This window comes from Heterocephalus glaber, unplaced genomic scaffold (assembly GCF_053883595.1).
Source record: "Heterocephalus glaber isolate CG9 unplaced genomic scaffold, H.glaber_assembly_v1.0 deba00001600, whole genome shotgun sequence".
Classification (NCBI taxonomy): Eukaryota; Metazoa; Chordata; class Mammalia; order Rodentia; family Bathyergidae; genus Heterocephalus; species Heterocephalus glaber.
The window spans coordinates 18989369-19011560 of NW_028258372.1; the positions used below are offsets into that span (position 1 = coordinate 18989369).

A 22192-nucleotide genomic window follows, 5' to 3' on the forward strand; every position below is an offset into this window, starting at 1 on the left:
TCTTCATAAAACAAACATAATTAACCCATAACAAGACATAGAAATTGAGTCAGGTGAGTTCTTAGATAATATGAGGCTATGAGTTTAGAAATCATCAAATGCAGTTCTCCAACATTACAAATGAAGAACCTTAAACTTCAAAATGAGGAAGTGATTTATTTCACGAGGATCACACAGCTAGTGTGACTTGATTCTTAATGCTTACATATCCAATGCTCAAGAGACTAGGTTGTGTGTGTGTGTGTGTGTGTGTGTGTGACACTAAACAAGTGGCTTAGCCTTTCCTTGCCTGGCAAAAACATAGAGACAATCTTTAAATTCCCTTTCAGCTCTAAAATCCTGTAATTTAGAGACTTCATTGTTTTACTATCTTACAAAACTACAGCATACACTGAAAAAAAATCATTCCTGGTTCCTAAAAATCCAAAGATGTACAGAACCCTAGGGAAAAAAAACACAAATCATCAGCCTAAAGCACTAAATACAAAGTCTACCAGAAATGTACGTACACTTCAGCAATTCCATGTCTGGAAGCTAAAAGCCACCACTTTGAGCACCTAACTGTAGAAGCTAAAGGTAACTTGTATAATCTCATGATGTCTCAATAAATTTAATATTAAAAAAGTTATACAAGCCTTTTCATTTCCTGATGTATATATATTTTTGGCAAACTCTGTATATTTGCTTCTTTTGCTAATATTCTGTGAAATATTAACATTGGTCACATTAGTCTATTTGGATGACACTGGTCTAAATTAATTTTGATCAAACTATTATATAGCTCCAAAATATACAATCACTAATTATAAATTTAAAAATATTCTTTTTGTTTTGTTCTGTTGGTATCGGGGATCGAACTCAGGACCTTGCACTTGTGAGGCAGGTGGTGGAACCACTGAGCTAAATCCCCAGTCCTTAAAAATATTCTTATAAAGACACATTGCTGTTCAACTTTATATGAGGTTTAATTAGAAATAAAAAGTTTCTTATCATTTGTGTTATTCTTCATAAAAAGTATTCACAAATGCATCAAACAGATTTTCTTTATATCTCCAAGATGGTCTATTCTTTAATCTTTTATGCTTATTATTCTGCCCATAAAGACTGAATCCATGTACTTTCCAACTTATTTATATATTAAAAACTAATAATTTTAACAACATTAATGAGCTACTAACATTAATAATTTTAACAATCCAAGAAATAAAAATCACTACAAGTTAAATAAAAAACTCATGAACTGTAATGGATCATGAAAAGCTCTGATATTCATCTATATTCACTTTTTATAGAAAAGAGTTCTGGAAAGGCAAAAAGATTGTCACCCAGGTCTCATCGATAGCATATACAAGAACTAGCATTATTCCATGGTAAGCATGTATATATAATTAAATATTCCATACAATTATAGATGTAAACAAAAATTTCAGCTCCAATCTAAAGCTCTGCTTAATTCAAATAATATTTAATATAGCAAAATGACATAAAAAGCAAAGAAGCTGGACAGTTCATATGGTTCACACCACTAGAAAGCATCCTATGCTAGAAATCAAGTATAATATATTAAAATTTCACCTCCAGTGCTTGAAAAACACCATCATCTTCATATATAGGAAAGTACATATTATTGCATTATAAGGTCTTTTACTTTAGCAAAGGTAACAAATCTTTCACGGATGTCCTTTTTCCGCAAGTTTTTAAGCTGCCAACATTCCTGAACCTTAAACACTCTTACTCATGTCTCTTTATTATTTTAAAGTAATACCATCAACTTTTTGTTTTGTTTTGTTTTTGTTTTTGTTACCGGGGATTGATCGAACTTGGGACCTTGCCCTTTCGAGGCTGGTGCTGGAACCACTGAGCTAAATCCCTGGCCCAATACCATCAACTTTTTAGAAACAATACACAACACAAAAATTACAAGCCTAAAAAATTTCCTTAATGGTTCTAACTTACAAACAAAAATGTCACTTATTTAATTTTGCCTACCAAAAACTATCCAGACAGAAGTCACATAGTAGGGAATCCACAGAATCAAATTTTAATTTTCCACCATAAATAAATTTTTCAAAAAATTATTTAGAATTGGCCCAAGAAAGATAATGCACTCACACAAAAGTGAAGAAATTCTCTTTCTGTGATCAACTTAAAGGAACCATTTAAGAATAGAATCCAAATGGACTATGTGATTGAGGAGTCTAAGAGTCACTGTAGTGACTCAAGCCACAAAGCTGACATTACAAATCAAGTAAATGCATTTTCTAACTAAATCTTATGTTTCCCCTTCCAATCCCAGATATTCCAAATTAATTCTATGAAACAGTAAAGTGCTGAAATACTTAAAATGAATTATAGCATGCATCCAGCCCGTTACTTCTGCCCAAATCAAGCATTCAACACTATATAACAAGAATAAGATGTGCTCTGGCATGCTCCTGTCTTGTGCCTCTATGAAGAACTGGCAGTGGTGCTGAAAATTACTACTAGAAAGATGAAAGACCAACACCCGTCTTTCAATAAAATCCATCATCTGGACTCTAGCCAAGATTTTAAAATAGATCCAATGTTATTAGAAATAATAAATCAACTCTACAAGCTGAAATGTTCCTTTTCTTACAAATTGTGGCCACAAAACACAAGAAAACGTTAACAATTATAGGCCATTCACTTCTGACAATAATCAAATTTTGTATTTTACAAGTAAATTTATTTAACAATCTTCAAAATTCTACTTAACTACCTTCATTCTTTTCCCAAGCTTCTTCAATTATTATAATGGCTATATGAATAAATAAATTCACTGCTATTGCTTAATTAAACATTCTACCACTAAACTTATGTAAAAATTAAATAGACCACAAAAATAGTTTAGTTCATAAAATCTAGCTAGTGTATGTGTGTCCACATTGATTTTATACTCTTTGTTCTTGGGTGTGAATTCCTGAAGGTTACAGATAAGTCGTCTTTCTCTATTCAGGAGAGTTGAATTGTTAGCTACCTATTGCAATGCTTAAAGCCCTTCAAGTATCTTACCTTCTAGTCTCATTATCTTTACTTTTCCCTGTACTGAGGTACGGCTACTTATCACTGTAAAATATCCTCCAGGAGCTGTTATCACAAAAACTGAGGAGGGGGACCAAGATCTCTGTAAAGCACAGGTGAGGTACAGTGTTGACAGTATAGTAATTTTATCCTTAGCTAACAAAATCTTGCCAGAAACCCCCAAATTTTAAATAATTCTCTCCCCTTCTTCTTCCATCCATTCTAAAACAACAGTTGAGCCAAAACCAAAGATGTGTGATTACTCTGTGTACTTCATGCAATCACTAAAAAGACAAGTCACTGTCTTATTAAAACAGGATCCCTGATCAATACGTTTGTAAACTATAACCTTTGCATGTGTGATGTACATTTCGATCAAGTTTCAATCCGGTTTAAAAGCCTTTGTCAACAGTAAGCTAGTGGGAAAAAGCCGAAGGGTTCTGTGGAATGAAAGAAATTAGTGGACGGGCTTATCTCTGAAGACCGAATCCGCGTTCAGAGGGGAGCAGAAAGAAACAAGACCTAACCTTGGCGAGGGGGCGCTCACCCAGGGTGGGTAGGAAAGGTCGGGGTGAGTGGGGAGGAGGGGATTAGCGCGGAACCGCGGCGGCCCGGGGCTAACCTCGCACCGCGACTCCCCCACCTGCAGCTAGCCTCCCACCACCATGCCCCGGCCTCCGCCGGGTTGTGCCCTTCCTCCCGCTGCCGCCCGCACATCCGTTACCCCGGCCGCCGCGGGCTGCGGGGGAGGGGAAAGACAGCGGGGCCGCTGGGGGCCGGCCGCGGCCGGGATGCCGCAGTGGCTCCCCAAGGCAGTGGGTCAAAGTCCGTGGGGAGACAGCAGGAGCCAAAGGCAGCAGTGAAAGTCAAGACGGGCGAGAAGGTGGCCTCTCCGAGTCCTCCCACACCCTGGCCGCCGCCAGTACCTCATACTGGATGTATTGCTTCCTCCACTCGGGAGTGATGTGCGCGGAGAGGTGCTCGGCGAACTTCATCCTGCCGTTTCCCCTTCACTCCCACCCGGGTCCAGCAGCTACAGGCGGCGGCGGCGGCAACAGCTACTCCGACTCCTCCCCACATGGGCCCCGGCGCGGCGAAGCACTTCTCTCCTCCTCCGCCGCCGCCGAGGTCTCCTCAGAGCCGCCCTCCCGCCATCTTCCTCCTCCTCTCCATAGCCCCGCCTCACCCCGCCTCGCGCCCGCCTCCTAGACGTCATCGCCATGGTAACCTCCTACGCCGTACGATGATGGGGGCGGGGGTCGAGGGTGGGGCTTAGTTGCATTCCTTCATTCTCCGCCCCTTCTGGGCCGGACGCGCTGAAGGCACCTCCCCTGACCTCTTCCGTCTGGCTCCAGTTGGCTTGCAGCTGCTACCGACTGCCTACGAAGCAGCAGTGTTGTTATTATAATTAATATTAATACTGCAGCAACAATAATCCACACAAGACGTTTGTATTTGCAGAGAACTGTGCAAATGTGTTTTTCATTTTAATATTTATTCTTCATGAAACCCTTACGGATGGATTAACATTAATCCAAAATGAGCAGTTAAAACAGATAGTTTAGGACCAAATGTATTTAAAGGAACGATATTTTGCATACTCCAGGTGCTCAATAAATGCTTGTTGAATTTAGTTAAAGATGTCAGTGCTAAAAAGTGCATGCTGCTTTTGAGTGTCAATGCAATTGTCTAGACTCAGGACTAACAAAAAAAAAGAGTAAGTACACCTGGATCCAAACCAATATTGAGGGTACTTGTGAACTTGTGACTGAGCTTCCTGGGATTTGGGATTGAGGGGTGGGAGAGAAAACAGTACCCGGAGAAGAGAATCCCATGGAGGTATAGAACCAAGCCCACCTCCAGTGAGTCCAGAAATGGGCCCAGCATCCAAGCTGAATTATCCTTGGAAAACTTGGAGAAGAGATCACTCACACGAGTCAGCACTACCATGAATGAATGAACCAGGTGGTTGTCCTGGAGGACCTTATTTGAGACAGAAACTCAGGTCCCACCCTGGGTGGAGGAGTCCTGGATAATATAATAGCTAACATTTATTGACCACTCTCTCCCCACTCCCTGTCCCAAACAATGTTCTGAGCCACTTACTTGTACTTTGTAATTGTACTTTGTCCTTTAATTCTCACAATTTTGATGAAACTCAGAAATTTGCTAGATGAGTATTGTGATTTACTAGATGAAAATCTATTGAGATAGTCATCTCTAGTGTGAGCTTTTTTCCCTCTCCATATATTTTTCTCCTTTCCCTTCCCCTTAATTTATGCCAATACAGGTTCTGCAATCCTTTCCTCAGGCGAGACATGAGCCGTGATGAAAAAATGCATGTTCTATACGTATTTCTGGCTTTTGTTGTACAAAGGCCTCAACATCAGGTAAAAGAGAAATCAGGGTCAAAAACAAGAAGAAGGAATAGGAGAGTGAAGGACTCCTCTTACCTCAGCATAGTATCCTTCTGCCCACCCTAAAAATCTCTCTCTACTGGAGGTAAACATTGCCAGGAGAAAGACACAGCCAAAGAAGGCTGTGCTATCAGGAAGAGGGTACAACCACAGAGAGGAAATGACTGGATGGTGTGTCTAGGAAGACAGTACCAGGACCAGCCACAAGTGATTCCTGGGCCTTTACTCAGACATGAACTAGAATGGTGGATCTAGGTAGCAACCCTCATAGACCATGGCACACTAGTCTCAGATGTAGAATACCTTCGTGACTTAATTGTGCACAAGAATCTAGAATCAGGGCCCAATCCAGGGCAAAAGAAAATTCCTCAATACGAGCTCTAAAACCAATAATTATTTATTTTTCTCATGCCTGATCCAGAGTTCTGCCCTCCAGATGGACATGAAAATCTTACTTTATCCACACAAGTAGATTTTAAAAGAATTCTCCGTATTCCTAGCATCATTTGAAGTATTTCACTGACAAAGACCACCAAATACTTGAACACCTACTCTCTGCAGAGCATCATGTCTGGTACTGCAAGCTATCTGAATAGCTGTAGTTTGAATCAGAAGGGCCTCCTGCTGTGTATAAGCAAATTCTAATAAAACCTTTTTTTTTTTTTTGGTACGGGGATTGAACTTGGGTCCTTGCGCCTGCACAGCAGGTGACGAACCCACTGAGCTAAATCCCCAGCCCTAATAAAACCTTACTGAGCACTCTGATATTCCAGTTACACCACGTTGAGAATGAAGGACAATTCAAAAATACATAAGACTCTATTGTCTTTTTCTTGGAGAAATAACAATCCAGTCAAAATGACAGGGAGGTAGACTGCTAGACTACAGTATGATACATGCTATAATTGAGGTGTGTATAAGGAAACAAACATCTAGCTGACCAGAAAACAAAAGATACCGTATCAGAGATGGTTTTGAAATCTAGCCTTAGACAGCGCTCAACAGAGAAAAGATCTCAAAGACAAAAATGAGGTGTCAAAATTATTTTTTAAAATGACAAGTAGCTATCTGACCAGAACATCCTTTGAGGCAGCAAAATGTCTCCTTTATGAAACTTTCCCTGCTTGGTTTCCTCTTCCCAGCCTGCCTCCCACATTATCCTATTCTGCATTGTCATCAATAATTTGTGTCAGACCATGAGCTCCATGAAGACAAATTCCTCTACAGTTTAGCACAGTGCTTAGCACTAAGGCCTTTAATAAGTGTTGAAGGAACAAAGGAAAACAAGAGGGAAGGAAAGAAGTGAAGCAAAGAGGAAAGAGGGTAAAGGCAGGCCATACGGAGGGCAGCTGCAGGAACTGAAGTTAAATTGGAACAAGATTGTGAAGGAATTGATCACAACAACATAGACATGGGATCTTGAAAATGTTTAAGCTCTAAGTGACTAACTCAGATTTAGGAAAGCAGTACATATAGTGTAGCTTTTTGGTTTCGAACACTGATTCCAGAAATAAACAGATTTGAATTAAAATCCCAACTCTGCAGTTTACAAGCTGTGTGCCCTTGGGCAAAGTACATTAGCTTTTAAAGCCCCAGTTTCCTGGTTTGTCAAATAGGGATTAGACTCCTCCCTTGCAGATTATTTTGAGAATTAAATGAGATTCTGCATATAAACCATTTGACATAATACCTGGCCCCTGATTGAGCACTCAATAACAACCCCCTCAAAAGTTTCTGTCACTATGTGAAAGATGGACCAAAATGGAGACAAACTCAACACCAATTTATTAACAAGAATTTACTAGTTCTGTCCCCTGGTGTAACCAATTTGCTAAGGCAAATTTATTTAATCTTCACAAGAACCCTAGAAGATAGCTGCTGTCATTACCCTCATTTTAGACCTGAGTAAACTCAGAAAGAGAAGGTAAACATCTTGTACAAGATCTCTCACCTAGTAAGTGGTAGGCTTACATTTGAGCCCCAGCAACCCAGCTCCAGGGTCCTTGCTCTTGAGCACTATTTTATGTGACTGTTGATGCAACAACTCAAGCCAGTCACGGAACTGGACAGAAGGAGATGTGACATCCAACCCCAGCTCTGATGACAGGGAAGATGCTGCTGGCATGAACTGAGATAAGGAATGCAAGGAGAGAACAGGTTTAACACTTTACTGGATATGTTAATATTTAGGAATTTATGAGATATGGAGTACTCCACTTGGATGCATAGATTTCAAGTTCTAGAAAAAAGGTTAAGACTGAAGTCTAGGGAGCCATTCACAATTAAATGATGATTAAGTTTGGTAAGCCTGCCCTGGGTGAGACCATAGAGTGATGGGAAAGAGGCCAAGGGAACATCCTGGTGTGAACCTAATAAAGAAGATGGATTAAGGAAGGAAGCTGAGATGTGACCAGAGTGGGTGGCAAGACAATTAGAAGAGAGTAGGGTCAAGGAAGCCATAAAAAGATGAAAGTTTCATTAAAGAGGCAGTGATTAATAAGCTAAATGTCAGAAAAGTTGCATAGGATGACCTCAAACCATTGGGTTTAGCAAGTAGAGATCACTAATAACCTATGAAAGTGGCTTTGATAGCCCAAGGGGCTACAGAAGTCTGAGCAAAAAGCAACATTTTGTCTTTGTAAATCCTAAATTGTATTTATTTTGTATTCATGTGTAGGATGACCAGCAGAAGTTAATGACATACTCAGCAATTTATCTAGAAATTCATAATTGCTGAGTTTGAACACTTTATATCACACATAATTCTAAGTTTTGGAACAGTTATACTTACCACAAAGTAACTGTTTTAAAACTTAGAATTATGTGTGATAAATATAAAGTCAAACTGTTGCTTGAAAAAAACAAGACTAGTGATCATGCTGAAAGGTGAGGAACTGACCTGCAGAGAAATCAAATCTTAAGGTATATCTCCTGTTGAAACTGAATAAACTAGGGTCACAGGAGTAAAGATCATGTTCAAAGTACAGCCCAGACTCATAATTATCCAAGGCCCAGTCCACTTTTAGGGGTTTTTTTTGTCTTGTTTTTTTGGTACTGGAGATCGAATTCGGGTCCTTGCGCTTGTGCAGCAGGTGGCGAAACCACTGAGCTAAATCCCCGGCCCTGGTCCAGTTTTAAAATAGGGTAGCCTTATAGACTCAATAGGGATACAATACGAACTCAATAGGGGTACAATAGATGCAATAGATGGACTGCAGAGGGTCCATGACTTTCTTCAAATTACAAAATGCAAACCTATGTGTTATTTGACTATTTTTTCTGGGAAGGCTCCACATCACTTCTCAAAAATTTCCACAGTTCAAAAATATTTAGAACAATAGCACCAGATCACTAACTCTCTCTTATTCCTCCAAGAAAACTAACATAAAAAATTTATAAATGAAGTTTCAAACACTCAATTCTGTGCTTTCTAGAATACTTTTTTATTTTTAAAAGATTTGGATTAAGTACACTCTGGGGTCTTTTTTTGGTTTTGGTTTTGGTTTTGGTTTTTTGTTTGTTTTTTAGACAAGATCTCTCTACATAGCCTAGTCTGGCCTTGAATCTTATGGCACTCCTCCTGCCTCAGTCTCCCAAGTGCTGGGATTACAGATGTGCACCATCACATTCAGCCTTGCATATTTTTAAGAATTTTTTTTCTCTTTTTCAAGTTACAAAGGACCAGCCAGGGATTTAGCTCAGTGGTTCCACTGCCTGCCTTGCGAGCACAAGGTCCCGAGTTCAATCCCAGTACCAAAAAAAAAAAGTTACAAAGGACCATTTATGGGCTAGGCATGTACTTCAATAGTAGAGTGCCTGCTTAGCATGTGCAAGGTACTGGGTTAAACCTTGAGCGCAAAAAAAAAAAAAAAAAGCATTTATAATATTCTTTCATTTGGTCCACAAATATTTGTTGAACAGCTACAACTTAGTAGGCACTGTTCAGAGCACTGTGTTTAGATATAGCAGTATCTAAAAATTCCTAACCTCCTGAAGCTTGCTGTCACATGGGAAAACAACAGACATTAAGCAAACCAGTTTGTAGCAGGTTAGATGGGGATACATGTATGGGAAATGGAAAGAATACAACATCATTTTATATAGGGTAGTTAGAAAAGGCCTTACTGATAGGGTGATTTTTAACCAGAGATCTGAAGGAAGGGCGAGAACTATGCAAATATGAGTTGGAGGTGGAAGTGGGCAGAATAAGCATATGCTAAGGCTCTGAAACTAGAATGTGCTGCAAGTGTTGGAGAAACAGCAAGAATGCCAGTGTGGCTAACGAGTGTTCCAAGGAGAGAGAGAGAAGGTCAGACAGAGGGTTAGGAACAGTATTGCTTAGGATTTTAAAGGGTAAAATAAAAACTTGGGCTCTAAGCTTGGACTTTTTTTTTTTTTTTCATTTTGGGTTTCTTAGAGGTTTGTGTGCCTTTGCATGTAGTAATAACCACCCTTTTTCTTCTATACATTTAAAATGTTGTGGTAAATATATATAACATAAATTTATCTTTTCAATAATTTTTAAGTGTTCACTGCAGTGACATTAAGTATATTCACAGTGTTGTATAACCATCACCACTGTTCATTTCTAGAACATTTTCATTATCCCAAACGAAACTCTATACTCATTAAATAATAACTCCTCATTTTCCCTGCACCCCTAACCCCAGGTAATTGCTCTTCTACTTTCTGTGTCCATGAATTTGCCTATTCTAGATACTTCATATATGTGACATCATACAATATTTATCCTTTCGTGTTTGATTTAGTTCACTTTTTTATCCATGTTGTAGTGTGTATCAGAATTTATTCTTTTTTAAAGCCAAATATTTGTATTTGTATTTATTCATTTGTTTGTTGATGAGCATTTGAGTTGTTTCTATCTCTTAGTGTCAACAATGCCACTATGAACAGCGGTATACAAACACCACTTGAGTCCTTGCTTTAAATTCTTTTGAGCATGTATCTAATAGTGGAATCACTGAATCATGTGGTATTTCTACATTTAACTTTTTGAAGAAATGGAGATTGTTTGAGTGACATCATCAATCAGATAAGTCATACATTTTTTTGTTGTGTAGAAAATAGTCTTCAGAGGAGAAAAGGAAGAGGCAGAGTACATTCATTTCCTAGGGCTCCCATAACAAATCAGCATAAACTGGTTCTTAACACAACAGAAATTTGTCTTTCACAATTCTGGAGACAAGAAGCCCAAAATCAAGGTTTCAGTAGGGATTTTCTCTCTCAAAGTTACTGGTGAAAAATCCATTCCATTCCCTTCTCTACACTTCTATTATTGCTGGAATTCCTCGGTGTTCCTTGGCTTGATGCTACTGCATAGCTATCTCTGCCTCCATTGCCTTATGATGTTCTGCCTATGTGTGTCTCTGTCTTCGCATATTATTCTTCCTCCTTTTTCTGTTTTCTCTTTTTACAAGGACACCAGACGTGCTGGATGAGGACCCATTCTAACCCCATATGAGCTGTTTTTTAATTTGATTACATTAACAAAGGTCCTATCACCAAATAAGATCACATTCCAAGGTACTGGGGATAGGATTTCAACAAATCTTTTTGAGGGGATACAAGTCATCCCATAACACAGAGAAAGTATAAAGATACTATTGAAATAATCCAAGAGACAGATGGTCAAGAGGTGGTTCAGGAGATCAATAGTGGAGGTAATGAGAAGTGATAAAAAATTAAATATATTTTGAAGGTAGAACAAATAAGATTTTTCGGTAGATTAGTTGTGAGATAGGAGTAAAAGAGAAGCATCAAAGATATGCCAATCTTTGACTAAGTACCAAAAAATGGGGCTGGGGACTATTTCAGAAGTAGGTTTGGGGTAGAGGGTAGAACTCAAATGTTCAGTTTTGGATGTGTTATGTTGAAGATGCCTATCAGACATCCAGAGGGAAATGTCCAATAGGCATCTTGAAGTCTGTATGTCAGCAGAGAACCCCTGGATGAGATAGAAACATTATGAATTAATAGGATAAAAATAGTATTTAAAGCCATGAATCTCCATGAAATCACCCAAGGAGTGAGTATAGCTAGAAAAGGGAAAAGCTCTGAAGACAGGTCCCTGGGAAGATGAAGAGGAATCTGCAAACAAGACTGGACTAGAGGAAGTTAATGAAGTGAGAAATGATTATTCTTTCAGGAAATGTTTCCAAAAAGGAGGGTAGACTAATAAAGTGATACTTGGACTAGAATGTAATAGAATTTTTTAACATGGGAGAAAAAATAGCATAATATTATCACTGAAATGATGACGTATAGAAAAAAAATAATTGTACAGGAAAGAAAAGAGATTTAAATTTTCTCTGCATAAAGCCAGACATAAAATATCCATGTGTTTGACTAGTAAGATAGGATCGAGAAGGGTGATAAAAATGGCTTTCTCCAGGTTAGAGATTTCAAATTGTTTTTATTCCTTATGCTTTTAAAATTTTTGGTGCTGCATTTAATTTTTATAAAATACATTTATCAAATATACAAAAACAATAGTTCTATTTGACTAACCTCAGAATCAGTGATGTTCAGTGAGTGAGAAAAAGAGATGTCCAATGAGTGACCATTTGATACTGCAGGGAAGAAACCAGTGGGCGAAGAGATGTAGAAAATACCGCCTGTGGTTGTACTATTCTGTCTTTTCTGGGCCCCTGCCTGATAGTACAGCCACAGGGAAAGATGGGAGGAAAAACCTGACGTCATTTAGGACTTGGGGCTGAAGGCAATAGTAATAATAATTAGGGCAAATAAAATTAATGAGTGATGAGTTAGTAGACGGTTGGGAGGAAAAGAGTTTACATGTAAACCCTTCCTTTCCTCTTCAAAAAAAACAAGTCAATCCATTTGTTTGGGGAAATGGGAGCAGAGTTGGGCAGGAGGTACGTGAGCAGTCCTTGAGGTTGAAAATTATTCATTTTTAGTAGATTCATCTGGGGTGGTTTTACCAGTCATTTTAGAATTGCACAGCAGGAGTTGAGGAAAAGGATAGTTGGATTGATCTAGGATTAGGAATTTCAAAAACTACTTCAGGACAAGGAGATAAATTCTTTCAGATAATAGAAATAATAATGATAATTAAGATTTATTTCATTTTATATGTATTATTTAATTTAATCTTCATAGCAAGGAGGAGACTAAAAAGGATACTAGGATAACTATCATAGTGAAGGACAAGGATTTAAGAGGATATTATTATCTCTATTGTACAGATGAGCGAACTGAGGCTTGGAGAGTATAGTGGACATCTGTCAGCTTTTGTCTATCTGCCTTGCAGCTGCTTCCTAGACCATAGGGTCCTCATCTCTTAAGTCTTGATGGGAGGCAAGGCCCCAGCTTATATGAGATTTAAAGTGAGCTTGTGTCCCTATCCCAAATCCATGACAAGAAGCATATGGCCCAGCTTTGGCCAAATAGACGCTCCTCCAAAGGTTTTTTTGCCTCATATGGAAGTACCCAAAGACACAGCAATAAGTAGAACATATTTTCAGAAGCTGCGGGAAATTTAAGAGTCCAGCAGTGAAAATGTCAGTGTCCAAAATTGACTGCCAAAGGAAAGGTACTACCTTGACTTTCCCTCTGGCATGGCCTTTGCTCTGTTCTTGGCTGTGAGCTTTTCTTGGTTTCCTTATAGATTCATTTACCTGCCTTCACACTGATACTGTGAAGTCACCCCAAGCCATCCAATAAAATCTATTTCTGTTTCAAGGTAACCAGAGTCGGCTATTTGTAGCCAAGAGTCCTGAATGGGTCATAGGATTAAGAAATTTGTTGTGGCTATTGCCAAGAAGGTTTCAATAATCAGACACATAGAGTAATTTTCTATGGCTGTCAGTCAGCACCTTTTATGAGTCACCCTGGGGCCTGGTCCAGAGGCTCATGAATAAAGTGGCCATGATAGTAGGGGTGGAGGATAGGCAGGGGTCCCAAAGCTGATCTGGTAAGTACTGATTGCTTAACCTGCTGGCAACAGAGAGCAATACTGAATCCCTAATATAACATCATATTTGAGTGGGATGCAGACGAGTCTGTTACACAGTGGCAGGCTAATTAGATTCATCTCTTTCCATCACGGGAATAGGAGAGAGAGGCAGTCACTTATTCTCACTGGAATAGATACTTGTTCTAGATGTGGATTTGCCTTTTCTGCCAATTATGTGACAGTCTTAAAAGTTAATTGAATGTGGACTAGCCCAATAGCTGTAGGATCTCCAAGAGTTCAAACCCTTTAAAATGAATGTTTGAGTTATCAGGTAAAGAATTGAGATCAGCTTAAGTCCTGGATGGGGACTTAGGAGCAGGAAGTGGCCATAAAATAAAATTATAAATACCAACTATGGACTTGGGGACAGGTGCAGAAATAAGGTCTCTATGAGCTACCCTAATTTGCTCCTATGTTTGTTATGCGTACCATAATGAGTTACTTTTATTTACTCTCCCTCCTTACTGTAGTATTTTATTTTACTGTTGGAGATGGTGAACAGTGTAAGTTATCCCTCATCTTGCAGGACATGAAGATGGTATGGTGACTAAACTAGAAGAGAAAAGAACAACCCCTTGGCACCAGGGATTCCTCTTAAAGAGTCTTTCTGGTTTCTTATATAGCAGTCCATTCTTCCAGTTCTTCCAGTGAATTGTCCTGTGTTCTGCCCTTCCTGCTTAAAATTGCTACAGTAGTTTGCTGTTATGTGCACGTAATCCCTGACCAAAAAGCAAAACAAACAAAATAGCCTTGAAAAATTTTAAAAAGTTTAAAACAGGGTTATTTTGTTATTGAATCAAAATGATTAGGGAATAGTGGTTTGGATTATTTGTTTTGTTTACTTAAAAGAACTTTCTGCTTTTTATTTGGGCTACAAAAATTGCTGCAGGCCATTACGTAGCTCACTTTGACATGGCTTTGTCTTTTATTAGCCTCACAGATGTCTTGATCAAAGAAGAAGGAAGAATCAGTGTTTTCTGCCAACACTTTAAAGTTGGAGAAATAACCTTTCTCAAATCACAGCTGGCCCCCCTAGGGACAGGAACCATGCCTATCTTATGCACTCTTAACAGCATTTAATGTAGTAGATTCCACATAGCAATGTCAGCAGGTTCTTTAATACATGGTTTTTCTTTTCCTCCAGGAATGATAAGTGTTGGCAATTTTGGAGTCCATGCAGGTCTACTATTATTGTAAAAATATGTCAACAGAATCTGGATTCTCCTTCAAGACTTAGGATGACTGGAAGCACAAGCTACAGTGACAGATCTGTAAACAAGGAAAAAAACAGACTCTAGAAGTGCACAGTCTGAAGCATCTAGGGAGTGGGGGTATTGTACCAATGGAAAAACAATTTGCCAATGAGATCAGAAAATCCTACTGGGTTACATAAGAGACTTGGTATTCAATTGCAAGTATACCCAATCAAAAAGTACAAGTATAAGAAAAAAAAGTTGAGCTGGGGGTATAGCTCAATGGCAGATTACCTGCTTAGTATGAACAAGACCCGGGACTCCATCTCTAGGATGGTAGATACATACATACATACATACATACATGGATACATAGTAAAATAGACAGGAAAAGAGGAAGCAAGGGAGGAAGGGAGGGAGGGAGGAAAGAAGAAGAAAATTCCTAGAAAAAAATTCAGGGAAGCGTGATTTTAATTTTGACAATATTCTCTTAACTATCAGTTAATACACCCTAGTAGTAGAGACTTTAGAATGCACAAAAAGTATAAAGAAGCACATTCACTAAAAAGCCCCATCTCATCACCCAGAGGAAACTACTACTATCAACATTTGGACATATTTCTTTCTTCTTTTTAAATTAGCAAGTTTTGAAGTTAGGAGAAGTGAGAGGGGTGGAGCAAAAGTGTATTTCTCTCTTCTAAGTCTTTAGTGTCCCTGACATCAGGGTACAGGTTTCTGAGGCAAGATATTCCACATAAGACATTCCACAAGCTACTAAAAGCCTCTAACTTGGTTGTAAAGAGAGAAAGTCGTTTTCGTCTGGCTGTAGGGGAAAGGGGTCTCTGTCTCTGTCTCTCCCTCTCTCTCTCTCTCTCTGTCTTTCTCTCTCTCCTCTCTTTCCTCTTTTCTTTCTCTCTCCCTCCCTCCCCCCTTCCTTTCTTTCTTTCCTTCTTTCTTTCTTTCTTTCTATCTCTTTTCCTTCCTTTCATTTTCTTCCTTTCTTTTGTACTTGGGATTGAACCAAAGGCCTTCATACTGAGCTACTTTCCCAGATGCCCCCCACCCAGTGAAGGTCTCACTAAGTTGTTACATTGCCCAGCCTGGGCTGGAATTTATAATCCTCCTGCTTCAGCCTCCCAGAGTGCTGGGATTACAACCATGAACCACTATGCCTAGTTTAGGAATTCCTTTTCTTAGCATGACAGATTGATACTAGGAAAAACTTGTTTGGGAAGTCCAGCATGTCTTTCCCACTCACACATGATTTATACTATTACACGTTTCCCAGCTGCACTGAGAGAGGCGGGATCTAGGTAGAAGGAGGGGAGAAGAGGGCTTGAGAAGAATTAGTCAGACATGGGGCATTAGCAAGAAGGGTGTGCCTATAAAAAAAGAAGCATGTCAGTGTGACTGGCAGTGTGGAAGGGGTGTAGATTTGGGTATACATTGGGCAGGTGCATTTCAAAGATAACTCCTACCGGCTCTTTCCACTGCACATCCAGAAAGAGGCAAAGAATAAGGGAGGAGGCACCAGCAAGAGACTGTCTACTTAATTAAGGAAAATATTCATTATTTCCTGCTTTTGTTGTCTACAGATCTCTTAAAGGTGGATTCTGATGACGGCCTTATAAAAAATCACTTATTCACTTCTTAAAATCCTGAAAGGGACCACACAGCCCCAGGCAAGCGTGTGCTAAAATGAAAACCAGTTGTTTCCTCTGCATGCCAGCTGAGGGTTTGGGTCTTGCTCAGTGTATAGCCTTGAAAAGCACTGGAACAGAGTCTCTGTGACTGCAGTGCAAAGCAAATGATCATTTCCAAATTATTCAGTAACTATATTTGTTAACACCTTGTTTTCATACTCCTACAAAAGAAACTTGTTGTCTTATGAATCTGTTCACTTCTCCCTGGCTCTAAAGCACCAACCATCATCTTCTTTTACTTCATCTGTGCTGAGAGCTTCCTAGATGGTCACCCCCTACTGGCTCTACTCCATTGTCTATAAACAGTCAGAATGATCCTTTAAATTGATCAAATTGTGCTTTTCTTCTTAAAATCCTTTGATCCCTCCCATGGCGCATATGACAGAATCCAGAATCCTTACTATGGCCATATAGGATCTGGTCCTTGGCCTTCCTCTCCTCAGCCTTTTCTCACCTTCTTCCTAATTTACGTGTTCTGGCTTCACTGATCCTTTTAACTTCCGTTTTTTTAAGGCATCAAGCTTTTTTACATCAGGGCTTTTGCATATGGTATTCTTCTCCAGAAATGTTATTCTTCCTTTTATTCCCACTCATCCTTCAAACTTCACATTAAACTTCACTGAATCAATTCATGCCAAGACACTTCTCCCTATGATACACATTACCCCATACTGTTCTTTTACAGTTCTTATTCAACTGTGTTAATATGTATTTATTTGTGAGATTGTTAAGATCTGGGTTCCCCACCAGATGGTGGATTCTGAGAAGGTCCAGATTTTTGCTTCAGCTCTATCCCCTAGTCTTGTCACAGTACCTGAGACATAGGAGATTCCCAGGGTTTCTTGAATAGGTATTTAGGTAATCTAGGTTTAAAGAATGTAATATAACAATTACAAAAAATGTAATCTCCACATGTCAGTTCTTTTATAGTTCAGGATACATAAGGAACACTCAATAAGTATTTGTTGGTAAATTAACCTTTGATATTCTGTATAGGAACAAGGTTATCACATTCAGAGGCAGGCAGAACAAAAGGCAGCTGGATACAGTTATAGTCAATCCTTTTATTTTTGTGGTGAAAATGAAAACTGTCATAGTGAGGATTAGGTACAAAGATTTATAATTACTTTAAATATAGAGACATTCATAAGAAAGAGAAATCAAGACATACTACAGTTGAGTATTTCTGGGCATAGTTGTGTTGTCTGCAGTAAGAGGCTAAGATTGGCTAGAAAGGGCTGTGTACTGAAATCAGACATCTTGGTGGATTTAGCAGACTTGGAAAAAGTCAAGATTAAATATGAGGGGCATGGAAAAAGCCCTATCTAGTGGGCAGAAGATGATATATCATATCTTCAGCAGCAGACCCATTAAACAGCACAGCCCAACAATTATTGGTAGAAGGCCATACGGTTAAATTTTTCTAAGAAATAGGAAGCCAGAGTCTTGACTTAAAAAGTTAAGCTGCATTCCCTAGGGTTCTTATTGACATTTCTGGGCATTTTTGGGTATAGCAGAACTTTTGTTTGTACCAAGGACACAATAACAACCATCAGACCCAGTGGAAAAAGGAAGATGAGGTTTAGAAGTTTGACTGTGGTTTAAGGTCAGTGTTAGCAAGAAGGATGATTAAGCCCCAGACAGCCTCTGTCATTCTGATTGTCCTCTAGTCCAGCTTACTTTAGGGAGCAGGACCTGCAGAAGTGTGGACAGAAACAAAGTATAGGATAGAACACTATTTTGCAGTCTACAAACCAGGTAGGAGATGTACAGGTGGGGGGTTGGGTCTCAGTGTGAGAATTCAGGATGGACACAATACACCAACCTACAGCTGGATCAGAGGGGACTCAGTATGTGACCCCAGGCTACAAAAACATTAAAGAAACACCAATACTTTTGGTGAGTGTTGTACCTCTGCTACTTCTTTGCAGGTTTGTAAGAACTTGTAGCAGTTTACTGACCATAGTGACACCATGGAAGACATCACAGTAATAAACCAAAACAGAACAGGAGAAATGCATGTGGAAACAAAGTACTTTTTCATGAATACTCAAGAATATTCTGAAACCCAATTGTGTCAAAAGTGTGACATTTAGAAAAATGAACTCAAATGTATAAAAAATGCACAAAGCACTAGTCTTTCTTTACTATTGCTAGAAAGATATGAATGTTTCTCCATTTACAAAATAGAGTCAGGAGAATTTAAATTTTTAAAATTTTATATGCAAGACACTGTAATTGCTTATTTGTGTATGATGACACACTTACTAGCTTCTATACACAACTGAATATATGATATTGCATGGAAGAAAACAGCAGCTCGGCTGAAGTTTTAGGTAAGAAAATCATATACATGGGTACATATAGATTTAAAAATTATTATTTGGGAAAGAAATCTTTGAATAAAAGGTCTACTTATATGCAGCTTTCACATTCTGCACCTACGGATCACTTCTCTATGTGTAGCTTGGTTTAGAAAGGCACATCCTTACTTTTTAGCATGTGCTTGATATATAGTAGATCCTCATTAAATATTTCTTGGTTAAATAAAAACATGGATAATTACTAATCACAGTGAAGAAATTCTATGTATGTAGGATAATAACACCAACCTGGAACATAGCATGACCTCAAATATTTATTTATATTGTGTCCAGGAAATGGCAGGCAGTCTTGTTTGACTAGTGTTAAGGGTTCGAAGAGAGGTTTTAGCAAATGATTCAATTTGGATGGTGAGCTAAGAAAGTGGGAGGGAGTTGTGTGATGGAAGGGTTTATCTGCAATATGTAATCTTGCAAAGGCAAATATTAACATTTCAAAATCCCGCCTTCCCACCCTACGATGGTTTTAGATTTTTCTTTAACCACACTGTCCAAATGTGTTATAGCAGACTTCAGCAAAGTGTAATTGGTATATTTAGGGGACCTTGGCATAATCAGAATCATGCACTAATGACCCAGGTGAAAACAAAGATCTATTGTGGTGTACTCTGTCAAATAAACAGCTACCTGCTCCCTACTCAAAACAGCTCTGGCTATCCAAAAATCTAATCTCTATAAGCACAATTGAAGATTTCCTATCTTCTTTGGAAAAAGTAAATAATTTATTATCCTCAAAAGGTTTCCTGGATGCTGGGCTAATCCTTTTAAAAGGATACATCTGGATACCCTAACTTCATTACAATTCTAGACTTGAATGCTAGCAGGTATATTTTTTTCTTCCCTAAACTGAGTGGTGCCAGGAAGTCTAGAGACAGCAGTCAGCAAGCCAGGTTCAAATCATTGTTTCTTTGAGGCTATATTTTGGCAGCTGCAGCAACAGCAAGCTCAACCTTCAAGGAGCATAAACTTCTTGTCACCTTTGAGAGACCCTCTATGGTAAAATTGGGATGGGAAGATGATTATTCCAGGAAAAACAGTTGACCACCACCTGCATAAACATTCACCTCACTGGCTTGCCGTGAGAGTTCACTGGGAGGGAATTTGGTAAAACTGAGGAATTGCCAACATGTGGACTCAAGCCACTGCACCCTGTGCATGCCAGAACCACAAAAAATTGCTCTATCTGTCAGAAACTACCAGTGTTACAAAGCTGCTTTATTCCAAACCATTTTGTAAAATCACATCCCACCGACTAACGGGTAGTGATTGTCATAGGATCAGCGTTTTGGTCCTATTTTCACACCACAGGAGACATCTATCCTTTTTACAACATTCTAATCTCTGGCTAGCGTTTAATTATGTTTGCTGCCAAGAACCAGTTAATGAAGGGCTATTTCATGGCCTTTGGCAGAAACCTCAGACTCAGCAACAGAGGAACTGAAAGCCCTGACCTTAAGGCAATCTCCCCACCAGCCTCCTGCCTACTGCATATTTCAAAGGTTTCCAAGTTTTAAAGCATGGATTACCCTTGCAAGTGAAAAATTGAACAAGCAAAGGCATTTAGTGGCATGTTATTACAGTTCTAATGCTTCTGAAAAGGCTTCTCAATTTAACCAGAAGTAGAATTTCAGATGAAAATAGAAATAATTATCCACTGGTTTTTTCATCAACTTTAGTTTATTCTACACAATTTAAAATATACTATCTATTGATCTCCATCTAGGATTTCTTGACATTATGGCAGGCATAGATCAACCTACTGAAATAATTATGCATATTGATAAAATATTTAATAGCTTCAGGGGGATGCAATATCTATCCACCTCCAAACTATGTTGTTTGTTTCATCTAGCCAGGATTTTGTATGGTACAGTAATTTGAAACTTCAATCAAAAGGTATTCTTTTATTTTGGTTAGAAATTATATTTATTATCCCTTCCCCCCATGTACAGATTACTTCTCAGAAACATGAAGATATTATCCATGTCATCAATTACAGTTTATAGAAAATAACTCATATCCTGTCAACAATATATTTAAAACAGTGGCCATTTTATTTTTCCATGTTAGTTCAAGAATAGTTTTTTTTTTTGATCAATCAAGACAGCCTTTGTTTATAGGTAAAAATTTCCTGACAGAGCCTCTCCCCCAACCCCTAAAACAATTCTATATCCTAAGTGATAAACTTTTCTTGTACATTCAATGAACTTTATATTGAAAAAAGAATAATTGATAGGTATTTACTCTCATGCACAGTAATAAATCTACCTGAGCTTCTATACCCTGCTCTGCAAAAAGGTATTCTTATTCTTTCAAATATTTCAATCTTTTATTTGTGAGAAAGATAATGAAAACAGAAGGTAAATCAGCATTGTCATTACCAGTAGGTAGCATTTAGTCATTGCCTGCCAGCTACACAGTATTTTACAAGATGCCATCCATCAAAATACATTCACTGTACAATTATGACGTACCAGGTGCGACACCAGATGAAAATATTGCAAACACAGTGTATGCCTTCAGACAGTCCAAATCTAGGAAAAGAAACAGATAATCACAATAGTGTGGCAAATATTATGGAATATAATACATTCACTATACTAGATGTATAAATGAGGGAAATAATGAATAAATAAATTAGCATTGATATTTACAGAGCATAAAAATCCACATAGGAGATGGGGAGAATATATAATTTTCAGCAAAAATGGAGAACGGAATATTTTTAAATGGAGAAAGTTTCAAGAGGACCCTAAAGATTAAAACATTTTAGATATAGGATTACAAAAAAATGAGAAGTCTTACATTCAATTTACTTGTGATGTGTTGGTAAAACCAGATAAACATATAGGATAATAAAGAGCTACACTGCATAATACAGGATAAATAACAGGTATGGGAATTAGATTGTTACATAATGATATTATTACTCAAACTTTTATATTCAAGTGTGAGGACATTCTCATTAATTTCTTTCTTTTTATTATAATCAACAACAGTATAAGCCAAGTAAAGGTACTAGAAAATGGTATAAGGCACAATTAGGCCATTTAGTCTGCTCCGGGCCTTGAAAAGTACAATATAATATTCATTTTCACTACAAAGTGAACAAAACCATCATTTGTTACTCCCTCAGAAGGAAGATTAAAAAATTTACACATCAAACAAAACTTTCCGAGGACTTCTATGGACTCAACTCAGTGTCAGAGAAAAGAAAAAAAAATGAAAATGAAAAATGAAGAAATATGGTTCCAAGTCTGGTATACAAATTTGGCCTAAATAGGCCTATGTCATAATCAATCCAGTATTTAAGAAGAATGTTTTAATTTTATTATAGTTTTGTTGTATGACCTTGGCTCCCATTGCCTCATAAATTAAACAAGGATAGCGGGGTGGGGATTTAGCTCAGTGGTGCTGCTGCCTGCCTCACAAGCACAAGCTCCTGAGTTCAATCCCTGGT

The 22192-nt window shown here is 38.4% G+C and overlaps 1 protein-coding gene and 1 long non-coding RNA gene across 3 annotated transcripts in view; both read right to left on the bottom strand.

Annotated features, from left to right (window-relative positions):
* Xpr1 (xenotropic and polytropic retrovirus receptor 1) overlaps positions 1 to 4230 on the bottom strand; it is a 193932-nt gene extending 189702 nt beyond the window's left edge. The window contains exon 1 of one of the 2 annotated variants that reach the window (XM_021265336.2): positions 3969 to 4230. In XM_021265336.2, the coding sequence (XP_021120995.1) occupies positions 3969 to 4037 (69 nt within the window). In that variant the 5' untranslated portion in view covers positions 4038 to 4230. The remainder of the gene's footprint in view (positions 1 to 3968) is intronic. The other variant, XM_021265335.2, reaches the window with a different exon arrangement.
* A 16372-nt stretch (positions 4231 to 20602) lies between these two features.
* LOC110350943 (uncharacterized) overlaps positions 20603 to 22192 on the bottom strand; it is a 44223-nt gene continuing 42633 nt past the window's right edge. Inside the window, exon 4 of the long non-coding RNA XR_002397905.2 lies at positions 20603 to 21266. This is a non-coding gene — a long non-coding RNA (uncharacterized LOC110350943). The remainder of the gene's footprint in view (positions 21267 to 22192) is intronic.